At 38.7% G+C, this 13,690-nt stretch overlaps 1 protein-coding gene across 10 annotated transcripts in view; it reads right to left on the bottom strand.

Moving 5' to 3' along the window:
* Positions 1–1,161: 1,161 nt before the first annotated feature.
* LOC140951772 (uncharacterized) overlaps positions 1,162–13,690 on the bottom strand; it is a 44,485-nt gene continuing 31,956 nt past the window's right edge. For 7 of the 10 annotated variants that reach the window (XM_073401110.1, XM_073401112.1, XM_073401116.1 and 4 more), the window contains 12 exons: positions 13,526–13,624; positions 12,941–13,042; positions 12,326–12,424; positions 11,780–11,881; positions 11,622–11,663; positions 10,894–11,001; positions 8,063–8,260; positions 7,528–7,626; positions 6,986–7,093; positions 6,759–6,826; positions 4,070–4,949; positions 1,162–2,893 (listed from right to left, as the gene is read on the bottom strand). In XM_073401110.1, coding sequence (XP_073257211.1) covers positions 2,132–2,893; positions 4,070–4,949; positions 6,759–6,826; positions 6,986–7,093; positions 7,528–7,626; positions 8,063–8,260; positions 10,894–11,001; positions 11,622–11,663; positions 11,780–11,881; positions 12,326–12,424; positions 12,941–13,042; positions 13,526–13,624 — 2,667 coding nt within the window. In that variant the 3' untranslated portion in view covers positions 1,162–2,131. The remainder of the gene's footprint in view (positions 2,894–4,069; positions 4,950–6,758; positions 6,827–6,985; positions 7,094–7,527; positions 7,627–8,062; positions 8,261–10,893; positions 11,002–11,621; positions 11,664–11,779; positions 11,882–12,325; positions 12,425–12,940; positions 13,043–13,525; positions 13,625–13,690) is intronic. The other 3 variants (XM_073401117.1, XM_073401115.1, XM_073401114.1) reach the window with 3 other exon arrangements.

Genomic DNA, 13,690 nt, shown 5'->3' with positions numbered 1-13,690 from the left:
TTTACTAAATAAATAGGGCTCGGAACTGATGCCAAAGGGCAAGACTAAAAAGAAATGAAAAAAATAAAAATAAAAATAATAATATAGATTCTTATTAAGCGCATTTCTATCCTCAATGCGCTAGTGTGACCGGATGAAAAAGTCCAAGAAAAGGAGAGATATTGCCTATGCCCTGGAAAAATCTCTACGTGGTGGTAGCCGGATTTCAAAGCAAAGGAAAACATGAAATCCCCAGCGTTCAGCATTTCCCTTGCAATAGATGTCTTCGCATCTGAATTTGGACTTAAAGAGATACTGGTTGACATGACGAAGATCCAATATCAAGCGTTTTTTTTCCCGACTTCTGAATGGAAACGGATAATGGGTTTAACACTGCTGGAGGCGTGAATACCTCCGCAATACACTCCAAACTTGAAAGCTCACTAATAGAACTCTCAACAAAGGCGGAGTCTTGAACTGCTGACTTATAGTTCTTCGCAACAAATGGTGGAGGAATTTGAAGTAGTGGCATTTGTAACCAAATTCAATGGTGTCAATAATTAAGCGAGGCGCGTCAATGTCTTTCCAGTACTGCATGAATTGATTTGCGCAATCTGCCTCTCACAGAAACAGCAAACATCGTTCGATTTAGACTCATAAGACAACGATGAATCCTCCGAAAAGGGGGGCTCAGAACCCAACGTTGGAAAAGCCTCCGATTCTAAATTTACGAGATGCGAAATAAACAACGTAACAAGACCTTTAGAGCGGAGGGGCCATTGCATGACCTCTGAAGATAAGCAGTTTTGTCTAACTTCTTTTACTTTTAGTCTTCCTTCCTTCCTTCCCTTAGTTCTCGCTAGATCTGCATTGACCTCTAATTATGACTGTTTTTACTTAATTTCTCATTTCTTGTTGCCGGTTCCCTCCGTATCACTTTCGCAAAAGTGCACAAAAATATGCATTGCTTAAAAACGTGGTGATGGGCAAGTAAATATGGTTTTTATTCAAATTTTCCAGTAAAATGTTAATCTTTTATTGCCTGCACATGTTTGATAGAATCACTCTGGGTTTATCACACATATTTCGTATGGTTTTTTTTGTCCTGCACAAATAAATAATTATGCATCAGTCCCTTTGCAACAGAGAGATGTGTCACAAGAACTACAAGGATCGTGTTTAGGAAGTTTCAATTGTATTTTATTGAGCTGCTGAACTCTACATGAATTTGCAAACTAACGTGCCTAAATGTAAACCACATAACATATGATGTTGGTATAAATGATGGGCTTAATTTTAATCCCGCTAGAGGAATATATACACTGAATCTACTTTCGATCTTGACTGCGAATACAGCCGTCTCTCCTCGTTTCTTCTACAAAACGTCTCTAGCGGCGAGGAGCGAAGAAAGACGGCTATATTCGCAGGTTATTTTTTTTCCACAGCATGCATTCCAGGAATGAACTGTAGGGGTTACCGCCGTCCAAATAAAATAGCTGACCCTGTTTCTTGTGTGATATTCACGACCTAGCTAACCACTAAAAATACGCCGTGAATGTATGTATGCATTGTTTGAAAGTGCAAAATACATACGTCCAAACCCATTCGACATGTTATTGGTAAACAGTAGATGGCAAATGTTTAAAATGGAAAAAAAGATTATTAAGTGAACCGTCATTTTGCTGCTCAATTAAAACTTTCCAACAAAAACTCTACCAGGGTCTTAACCTAACTAAACTTCGATTCCACCTGTACATTAGGAGCGTATATCTCCTGTAGGTCTCCTGTGGTTTTGTAATTAAAAAAAAGCGATAGCGAAAGCAAATATCGCTTTATCTTGGATCTGGATAACCATATAAGGGACTGTTTCAAAGATCCCTTTATTTCAAGTCATATACAAGAGGCACAAGAAGGAATCTATGGTACGATATGCAGACATCCGGAACTAAGTAGAAAATAGTAAGCACACTGGGCTGTTTTAAATCAAATTCGAGATACTTTCTCAGTACGTTTCAAATGATCTATATATATAAAAAAAGAAGCAAAATCTTTTGAGATTCCGCGTTATTGAGTTCAGATTTCCAGACCTCTGTCGCGGTGGGTGCATGTTTTTTTGTTTTCGTTTTCTTTGTTCTAGTAACACGGCCAAAGTTTAAACCCTCAGGGAATTTACAACGTTCATTTTCACGATAGTGGCATCAGCTACATCACTATACTGGAACCCACGATTATCTTTTCCTTGACGCTGGGCTATCGGTGTCGGCATTAACGTTCGTCTTCGCTCTCGCCGATTTTGACCTCTACCTCTCTTCCTGGGCTCTATTTCTCCCTTACTGTCCAAGTATTTCTCAGCAATAGTTAACCAGTCGACTACTGAATAGATTAGATCCCATTCCTTTGTGGACGCATCCCCAAGAACGCCATCTTCCACCGTCAGATTGTTGCTCTTTCGCCTTCGCTGCATCGGAATGGTCGAACCATTAAGGTTGCTTTCCTCAGAAGCGATTTCTACGTTGCGGCAGCGACACCGCGTTTTGTAAAGAATCTTGAAGATGTGTATCAGCTTGGAGAAGAGATTGATGGGTATTGGGTTGGACGTTTCACGTTCCATGTTTCTAATCAGCTTTGCTCGTCCAAACTTCCACTCGACGTCAGACTGTTCTTGAAGTCTCTGGTAAGTATCACTCATCATGGCGATTAGAAGGTTGATGAGAACAATGATAATTAGGACATTATACATGCCAAACACAAACTCTGTCATTACGCGGATGTGTGATGGTCTGTTAGTAGAAAAGGACGATTGAGTCGCCAGACCGAACAGACCAAAGAACAAAAGCTCACCAACTTTAAAGAAACTTGGCGACGTGCTCACTGTTTTGTACGAGTCATCATTTTCATCGAGATCATCGAGGGGCTAAAAATAATAAAAAAGACCGGAAAAGAAATGATTTATTTATTGATTGGTCCATTGAGGACTTAACAAGTACTGTGGAAAATGGTTTATCTGCCTAGGAGGTAATGCCCTTTATGGGAAATACAGGCATGCCCTGCTGTGAAAAGTATGGTCTTTAAGCACTTTATCGTGTAGCCTGCGTGGCATGGCGGTTTTGTCGGGAGAACTACTGAGCGGCAAAGCGGCAAAAACGCGCGCAATGCGCACGCGAACGAGCAAGGAAGCCTATTTCCTTTTCGTAAACGGTCCCTACCATGTTAACAGTCTATGCCACCATCGGTAACCAAGCTTGTAGTCCTGATGGATGGAATATATTCCCTGGATTAAGTTACTATAAGGCAAAACATACGTTTTTGAATAGTCTAAGAAGTTGAAGCCCAAGTTGAATTTACGTTAAAAATAATGGAAAGGACTAGGGTCATCTATTATTGATATAACAATTAAGAAAGACAGCGACCGTTTACGAAAGGGACAATTTTAGCGGCGAAGCCCCAATCTCCTCGCGGTTTCGCTGCCCTCGCCCATCTTTATTTCTTTGCGCGCCCAACCAAAACCACCATGCTACGCACGCTATTTATTGTGGGATAAGGTTTAGAAATAAGAAGAGCGTTTGGGTCTAGACCATGGTATAATTTTTAGGAAACTGATTAATTGGTTGCAGATTTAGTTTAAACTAGGGAAACCGGAAATTGACACTCAGAAAATAAAATGGGCAAATTTAGATTTACCCGCAACCTCAATGAGCTTTTGTTTTGGCTGGACTTCGCAGGTGACCTCAGTAGTTTCTGGAAAGTAGTAACTCTAGGATAAGGTGGGATTTTAGGTGTTAAGTCTAGTATGGGGGTCTAGTATAGGGTAGCAAAAGTCACTTGAACTAAGGGGTACAGGCCTGGGGTTCCAGGTTTGTCCAGAGGCACATCCTTACCCTAAAACTCCTTATGTACCCCACCTTAGTACCCTTCTGGGTTTAAATGGAAATACTAAACAACAAATTTAAAATTTTCATTCAAACGAAATTAATGATTAACAGAAGAAACTGGGCGATGGTAATGGACTGTAGAGGCATGAATCGATTGAGTCAAGCTTAATGATCCCTATAATTTCCCCAAAAGGGTTCACTTTCATGTAACATTTTACCTTAAGAACTGCGAGTAGCTGCAGCAAAAAGCTGGAGAAGAAAATCACAAATATTAGAAGAAACCGGGCAACATCCACAATAAGATGACCAATGATGACGCCCCATGGTCCAAACAAACGATGAATGGACAGGAATTCAAGAAGTTGAAGTACGCTTAACATAAGTGCTGCCCCAAGAAATTGGTTTCTCGCGAACGCAATGCCGAGTCTGGGATTCTTGTCGAAGCCCACGGCGACGATTCTTAGCAGCTCGGCGACCAGCACCAGTAAGATCACAATTATGGGGAACCATCCAGGTCCGCTTCGTTCTTTCTCACTGGTGATCTCCGAGAGCAGCATCCCAATGATCCAAATATAAAGAAAGTAATCGTACCAATGAGGAGCAAGCATAGTGCCTGAGTATTTCCAAGGAACCACTGCGGTCAAACACAAAAGAAGAATGAGATATAGGTGTGAAATAAGTCGACAAATGAACCTTATGACGGGAATCTGGCGATGTCTGTTCTTGAACGGTAGAGACAGATACACCCAGAAAGGTGGAAAGAGAAGTGCAACAAGAAACAATAACATTAGTTTCCAGTCTTCCCACTTAAGCTCGCCAAACCAGATTTGCGACACGTACTGCTGGACCAATGGGTGTGACACGCACTGCTTCAGCTCGCATTCGATGAGGAAATCAAGAAACGCCACGTTTCTTTCATCAATTGAATTAAGTACTGCCCCAGAATTCTCTACGCATGATATGCTTATTAGGTCTTTTGCCATTGACTCACAGAAACTGCTTGCTATGTCCAGGTCAGTTGCGAGCTCCTTGTTTTTGGAAATCTCGATGCGGTAATGGCGCGAAAGGAACGACGACATGTGTACTGGAGCGGGAGCACTGGGAACAAGCAAAAACACAAAGAATTGAACCAATTCATCACACAATATAATATTAAAAGTCAATCAATCAATCAGACTTTATTTAACGGGGGTGACACGTAATACTGAGCTCGTAATAGTGGAAAAAACCGGCACTAATAAACTTGTGGCCCTCACCTATGGAATTGTGTAATAAATAAATAAATGTTTAAAAAGTATAAAATTAATTATTACATAGTATAAAATAAAATTTTTCAAAAAATTTACAATAACCTATAAGCATAGATAAGTATAAGTGGATAAGGCTAGCAACTAGATATATACAAATACAATGCTCCTGTAAAAAATTCTAAAAACTACAATTTTGAAACGACAGCAGCTGCGTGTACCTCTCTTTAATTTGAAAAGACAGGATGTCTGTATAAACTAAAAGTTATTAACCTTAGAGGCAAGCTATTTACTTGCCGTTACAGAAAAAGAGCGGCCGGCCTCTCTCTCCCACGCATAACGCGAATGAGTGAAAATAATTTTAAAAATTATAGTCAAAGTAATGTCATATTTTTTCCGTTTCAATGTTAGTTTTTCGCAAGAAAACCTCGAAACACTTGTTTGTTATTTAACTAATTATCAATTATATGCTTCTCTTGTTGCATGTGTTTTGAAGAACTTTTTTTTTCTTGCCGATCTACTGCTGCTCTAAATTAAGTACAGTGAAACCTCAATTAAGCGGACACCTTCGGGACCTTCCCAAGTGTCCTCTTAATAGAGGGAGTCCGCTTAATAAGGGTTGTAAAAATTGCGCAATGTTTGTTAACGATCAACATTCAGCGGTTACTCCGTACTGTGATAAAGTTGTATGTTGTTAAAGAAGCTATCCAGAGTTTAAGTTCGTTACCTTTCATTACCAACTTTAATTTGTTTGTAAATGCAAAAACATTAACTGACTTCAGTAAGTATTTTAATAACGTAATCCAATACTACTATTGTCAGTTCAGTCCGGTGTCCGCTTAATAGAGGTTTTTAACAATAGAAATTAGCCACGAGGTGTCCGCTGGCATGAATAGGGGTTCGTTATAAAGGAAAATATCAGTAGTTCGTTTCGGGAACAGGCTTAGTGTCCGCTAAATAGAGGGTGTCAGCTTAATAGAGGTTTCACTGTATTTCCGTTACACAAACACCTTGTCATCAAATCGGGCTTGTTCACCATGACGTTCTTCCAAAAACAAGAGCTTAGAGACACGACCGGTATTCTGGGCGTCTTGTAATACCTGTTATATATTCCTGACGTTGGAAAATATCTTTAGCTTTAATATTTTATGAAGCTTATAGCTTGATATAACAGGAGGATGTTCCTTGATTTTCAAATTATTTGATAGCTTAAAAGTTTGCTGTCTGAATCTTATTTATTTAGCTTTAATTCGATCAAAGATACTATCAGATTTTGAGAACAGCTCAATTTGTGAGACACAATACCCTCTAATATGAGGCTTCTCACAGAATCAAAAGCAAAAGTAACACCCACACAATGGAGTGTAGGCGGAAAGTGTTTTTATATAAACAAGGAGTTAGACCAGGTGGTTCAGTGATGAGAGCATTCGCTTTTAATCAATTGTTGTAGTTGTTTGTTGAAGTGTGCAGCTGCTGCTCCGAGAGTTTATTTCCGGGTACTCCGGTTTCCCCCTCTCCTAAAAAACAACTCGATCTAGAAAGTGTCTTTGATTAGTTCGAGACACTTCTAAGATTTTCAAGGGCCATAGGTTTATCGGTTAGTGGAACTGTCGTGTGTCACACTCTGTTATTAGCGTTAAGTTGGTTTTTTAATACTAACCTTAGGATAAAGTTCATCAAAGGCTTTTGATTACACGTGCGGGAACATGTAACAAGGTCAACCAAAAACTGCGTACAACAAAAATAACAACAAAAATAGAATAAATATAAATCAAGCACTAGTTAGTGTAAACGTAAGTTAGAATTTAACTTTATTCAATTGCAAGTTACTTTACACAGTCTATCCATTGTAAGGGTCATGATTTAAATAGTTGACATTATGTATACCTTTCTGTTGCTCAAAAGTCTCTCGTGATTAAGCTTTTGAGTTAGCAGGAAATCCAACACTTCAATATGACGTTCTTTAGCAGCATTACAGATTGCCACATCTTCAGACTAAAAGAACAACAAAAGAACTCAAAACGGAGCAGGGACTCTCATGGTCCGCTTTATCATCTTGAAATTTAGCTGGTATTTCTTTTATAAAAATTCAAATACACGCGTCAGTTTAAACATTTGCAAAAGAAAAAGGAACTTTTTGACAAATGTTATAGAACCGGTATCATTCAGGTATTTGAATCAGTTCTTTTCCCACCAGTATTATGGATACAGATGCAATTCTACTCTTAAGGTCCTCATTTTTTAGAACCTGCAAATTTTTAAAACGGGCCGTTTTAGAGCGACACTTTAAAAATTTTACAATCTATAATACGAAGAACGGGCACACACTCTGAAGGAGAGGCGAACGATGGTTATCTTGGGGCAAAGAGATTTGTCTTAGCACTCAGAGTAGATGTAATCTAGAAGAAAGGCCACATCATTAGACAAACCTCGTTTTCGATTAACGGGGAAGCTCCATACTCCATTAGCAGTTTGACTACTGCTTGATAGCCAGCTGCAGCGGCAATGTGAAGAGCGGTGTTGCCCATCTGTTAAACATGAGAAAAACACGACTGTGTTGGTGAGTCAAGTTCGTTTGTTCTAAGATGATGAACAAGTCGACTGGCAAATGCAACGGCTATATCGCGCGCCCAAATTCCCCCTTCCCCTCCCCCTTCCCCTCCCCCTTCCCCTTCCCCTTTTAACACCTGCCACGTAGGCTAGCTATACATGTATGCGGCAAAGGAAGCCATTCTAAGTGTGGTGATTTCAGTTACAGGGCAAGAGGATACAATACTTAAACAAGCAACTGTGGGTTGCAAGTCATCTAATTAGCTTGGTGCTTTCATCATTTTCTGTCTTTGGACACTTTCTTGCCTCAAGGAAACTTTACAAAGTTAACTTTTTAAGTTTTCTCAGGTAAAACGCGACAAAAATCTTGCGAATCATAGGAGAAAAACGGCTTACTTTGCTGGTATCACTTACATTGTCCTTGGCGTCAATTTCAGCGCCTTGTCCAATCATAATCGTGAGAAGATCTTTGTGTCCATTGGCTGAAGCCAAGTGCAGGGGTGTACGTCCGTCTTTATCCACTTGGTGTAGTAATAAAGTAGCTTTACTTATTAAAGTGCTGGCTACTTCAATGTGACCTTCGATAGCTGCTACATGGAGGGCTGTACGACCCTGGTACCAAAACAAGGACAACCGTTTTACAAATTTTAGCGGAATATCAAGGGTGCCTTGATAAACGGGGTCATCTCCTCATCCTTATCATTACATACCAATATTTCATCAATTACGGGAGGATAGGAGTGGTGATTTCGATCGAAAACGTCCAAGCTCTCAGGTAGGATTGTTTGCGAGCGACGGGTAAGTGATCAAGGGAAATAAACTTACAGCATTATGTGATGTACGCGGAACCAAAAAGAGTCATTGCAACTAGTTGCTCTGGCGTGTGAGTGTCTTTTTTAATTTATTTATCGATTTCTAACCGGGCATAGATTTTGCCTACGACGCAGGCTAAAAGCAGCAGTCGATACCATCGCCGCTTGATGAGGACAAGGTGAAACGAGCGATCAGAAACAAAGCGACTATCGACTAGGTATTTTAGGTAGGTATTTTATTTATTTGCCACACGATTACAATAATTACAAAAAGATGCCAAAAAAAAAAATGTAGGAAGAGATGGCGAGGAGGCCTAAAAGAAACTATAGAGCTTATGTTAATTAGGTCTCCTCAATTACAATTTTTCGAAGATGGCATAAAAATTACGGCGACGGATACAATATAATATGAGGTGAAAAATTAAACTAATCAATATCACGGAAGTTTACAAATGTTGAATATTAAAAGGCTTTTTCCCAAGATTTTTGTTGGAGTATACTAATAATTATCACAAATAAATGCCTTAAGTGCTCTTTTAAAGGAGAAAGGTGAGGAAGCGTTGATGATGTTGGTGTTTAAGGTGTTATAAAATTTAGGTCCTTGATGAAAAACGGAAAATTGTTTGGTTCGAGTACGACAGAAAGGCAGACGAAATTTACACGAGTTTCTTGTGTTATACGAATGAATTTGACTTTGTAAGGTAAATTTACAATGAAATTTTAAAGGTAGAGTATGGTTTTGATAGGAGCACATAAATAAGCCTAGTTGTATTAAGTTTATATCATGAAATTTTAAGATACCAAGATTTTGAAAGATTGGATCAGTATGTGCATCGAAAGTGGTTTTAGCTATAGTTCTGATCACTCGTTTCTGTAAAATCTCAAGACGAATAAGGTTTGTTCTGTAAGTAGAGGCCCAAACTAAGTTGCAGTAAAAAAGGTATGGATAGACTAGAGAAAAATATAGTGTTCGTAAGGTTTTCGTGGATAAATAGAAACTGGATTTACGAATAATTCCTGTGCATTTAGAAACTTTATTGGCGACATGCGAGATTTCAGATTTCCAATTTAAATTTTCATCCATGATTACTCCCAAGAAAACTGTTTCTTTTACTTGATCAATTTTTTGATTATTAATTAAAAGTTGAATAGTTTGATTTGTACGCTTTTGGGATGGTTTAAATGCAATGAATTTGGTTTTTTTCAAGTTTAATGAAAGCCTGTTAGCTCTAAACCATATTGACAACAAATTTAGCTCAGCGTTGAGTATATTAGTAAGGCAGTCTTTATCCTTGTGAGACACAAATACGTTTGTATCATCAGCAAATAATATCAGTTGTAATATTGTTGACGTGTTGATTATATCGTTGATGTAGAGCAGAAAAAACAAAGGCCCTAGTATTGAACCTTGGGGAACGCCACATATGATATTAGCAGGATACGAAACATAACCATTGTATTCTACAAAGTGAAGTCTGCTGGAAAAATAGCTCTTAATCCATTTCAGAGCCAAGCCACGTATACCATAGTGTTCAAGTTTATCAAATAAGATGGAATGATTGACTGTATCAAAAGCTTTCGAGAGATCTAAAAAGACACCAACCGCTAATTCACCATGATCAATAGCAGATGAAATTTTTTCATGCAAATCAATCAAGGCAAGCGTCGTAGAGTGGTTTTTCCTGAAACCGAACTGGTTATCACAGAGAATATGCAAATTAGTTAAATAATCATACAAGCGCTTATAGACGATTCTTTCTAGAAATTTTGAAAAGCTTGGTAGAACCGAGACAGGCCTATAGTTGGTAAATAGTGACTGGTCATCAGCTTTAAACAGTGGTACCACTCGAGCTGTTTTCATTTGATCTGGTACAACGCCATAAGCGATCGATAAATTCATAATGTGAGCCAGAGGTCCCGAAATGATTTGAATGGATTCCTTAATTATAGACATTTGAATATTATCGTATCCAGCCGCTTTCCCGGAAGCAAAAGATTGAGCAATGGTAACAATTTCATCCTCTGTTGTTGGGCTAAAAAAGATTGATTCTCGAAATGATCCAGATAGAAAATCTTTATGTGAACAAGGAGGAGGCTGTATCTTCTTTGCGAGGTTGGGACCAATACTAGAGAAGTAGCTACAAAACCTATTTGCTACTTCCACTGGATCAGAAATCTCCTGACCGTCTGACTTAAATATTGTATTTAATTGAGGCCTTGGCTTTTTTCTATTTAAGACTTCGTTTAAAATTTTCCAGGTCGCATGTGTATTTGATTTAGCATCTTCCAATTTCTTTTCATAATACCGACGCTACCGACGCTACCGACGCTACCGACGCTACCGACTAATCTACCTGTTTTTCTTTTATGGCATGATATTATAGCAAGATCAATGACATCTAACTGTGCTTTAGATCTTTTCACTCAACTTACCATCTTTAAAGTGACAGCGTCAATCCGTACACCAGGATGGTTAGTAAGGACTCTTACCAAGGTATTGTCACCATTTTGAGAAGAAAGGTGAAGTGGCGTAAAACCATACTGACAGAAAATGAAAGAATCTATGAAAACGATTTTTCCAATAATGTGCAAAGATAAAAATGTCATCAAAATAATAACTGTAACACAGCTAATCTTGACCGGCTAACCGAATCATAATACAAAGATACGGTTTTATCTACGGTGTTGATTGACCACCGTAGAGGGATTGAAAAGCTGACGTTTTAAGCGTTAACCCTTCATTAGAGCGAATCAGGAGAATGCAGGTTGTGTTTAGTTTATATACGGAGGGTGGAGCTACATTTTCAAATGAAAAACAAGAATAAGTAGGCTGGATAAAAAGCATTCGTGTATTCTGGGGGCGGGGAAGTGTAAATTTAAAAGATACCGGGTAGGAGAAGTGGGAGCGGAGCACCATGGGAACGAGGTTGAGTAAGATTTAACTTAAGATTTTTGCAGTTTTTCACTTGACACTTTTTGTATTTCACTCGCCCATCTACCAAACACTAGATTTTCTTTAGAAACTACCCTTCCTTTAGCTGGATCATAACATGACATGACATGACATGACATGACATGAATAACCGGAACAAAGTTAATTAGACTACTTCTGGGAACATAACTTGAAATGAATTATCCATTCTTTCAGAAAGTTTACTTACGTCCTCTTCCTCCTCCTCCTGTTCCTCTCCATTAGCAGGTTTCTTGTAAAAAAAGGAGATAAACATTTATGTGTGAAATATCCGTCTGAAAGAAAGGACCTCCTTCATGTATCCATATAAATACATTAATAAACAGAACAACTTTGTTAGTTTCTTACCTCGCTAACAAATGTGGCCGATTTAGGGGCTCTGGAGAGAAATTCTTGAACACTATCCGTTTGACCAAATAAGGCAGCAACATGAATAGCTGTCATTCCATTCTGAGATGAGCGATACAAATAAATCTAGTTTCAATTGAACGCTTTTCAATATATTTAGCCTGTGTACAGACGCCCCCCTTCCTGAGGGAGGGCGGACGTCTGTACACAGGCTACAATATATTTTGTTACACCCAACATGGCATTTTTCGCAAGAAATGGGCTTTTATAGGTAAATTCGAACAGGTTTTCGCTAAAACAGCCTTTGTCTTTGAGATTGGTACAATTGTAATCTCGGAGTCGTAAGTTATAAGCGACAAAGCACTGAATCCGCGTCAGTTTTTAGAACAAACTCTATTGTAAAATTTACGGATAAAGAAACATTTTCTTTAGAAATAGGGAAAAAAACCTTTTGCGGACATGCTCCACGCTGACAACATAATTTGATTTTAAAACTACCTCCGTGAAAAGTAAACGCTTACAAATGCATTCATCCCTGATCCATACCTTCACACTGACTTGTTCAATAGGAGTCTTTCCCCATAACATGTCAATAACCTTAAGTTGTCCAAACTTGGCGGCTAAATGCAGTACGCTCATTCCTTCCTAAAGGCAAAAAAGTGGATAATTAATTCATCGTTTTCGTTTGTTCAGCACACAGGAAGCTTACGATCTTGCTGACCTCTGTAGTCTGCAGGACGTGTGTCAAATGAACAGAATCTATATGGCCAAACTGAGTCGATTATTAAAATATACTTAGGCTGCAGGGTTAAGCAAAGCAGTTTTTTAAAATCATCTTCGTTTACCGTTGCAACTTGCGTTCTGAATTAACTAACCTACCCTTACATAGTCCTTGACATTTTCTTCGTCGTACTATACCCTCGAGTTGAAAATTAGCCATCTTTTTTTTGGCATATCTTTGCTGATTTTATCAGCTTGCAAAGTGCTTGAAATCGAAGTTGGAAAATGGCCAAGCTCGTCGCCAGTTTCCCGATCCCTCAGTGGTGTGTAAGCGAATAGAGTGCGTCGTTGTCTAAATACGTACTACGCGTCACATTTAAACCTTTTAGCCTGATACTAGAGGAATGCTATTTATTTCATGTATGATGAAATCAGTCTTACCGAGTCTTCCTCAGTAGGTGAAGCACCATTCACAAGCAAAAATTCCACCATTTCCTTGTGACCACCTCTAGCTGCTAGAAGAAGGGGTTTGCAAAAAACTCCCTGGGAATAAAAAAGGAATGAATGAACGAATGTATAAGTGGCCCCAGGCCCCAGTTGTTCAATCGTTGGTTTAGTGCTGTTATCCAATGGATAAATCTCTATCCAGTGAATAACGCAATTGGTTTCCCTAATACTTATCCACTGGATATAGTGATTTATCTGGTGGATAGCGCTATCCATCTTTGGAACAACTGGGGACTAATTTGCTTAGCATCTTTTCCGCAAACGTGAAAGACATAAGTTTAAGAGAATTCAGAGATTTCAGTAGTTTCTTTTAGTGCTCACAGACTTTACACAAGGATGGTTAAAATTGCTGATATGGAAGTTGTAGGCTTGTACTTGTTTTATTAAAAAAGCATCTTGAATTCTGGAGCGATCACGGTCAGAAAACATTACATCAATTTTTTACCATATATTGTAATTAAACTAATTTAAAAGAAACCAGACTTGTCATTTCGTTGTCTTAAGAATAGGAATCTAAACCTTATCAGCTGAACATTTTGCGAAGTCAAGTTCCACCAGTTTCCTGACGACTTTGATGCTTCCCTTGGAGGCGGCAATTTGTAGTACGTTCAATCCCTCCTGAAGAAATCAAAGAAAATCTTACATCAGTGACGATAATAAGCTCACATAATTTCGCATAACGGT

Source organism: Porites lutea, chromosome 11, assembly GCF_958299795.1.
Source record: "Porites lutea chromosome 11, jaPorLute2.1, whole genome shotgun sequence".
NCBI classification, from domain to species: domain Eukaryota; kingdom Metazoa; phylum Cnidaria; class Anthozoa; order Scleractinia; family Poritidae; genus Porites; species Porites lutea.
The sequence above is the reverse complement of the archived record's forward strand: the minus strand, read 5'-3'. Positions and strand labels throughout refer to the sequence as shown.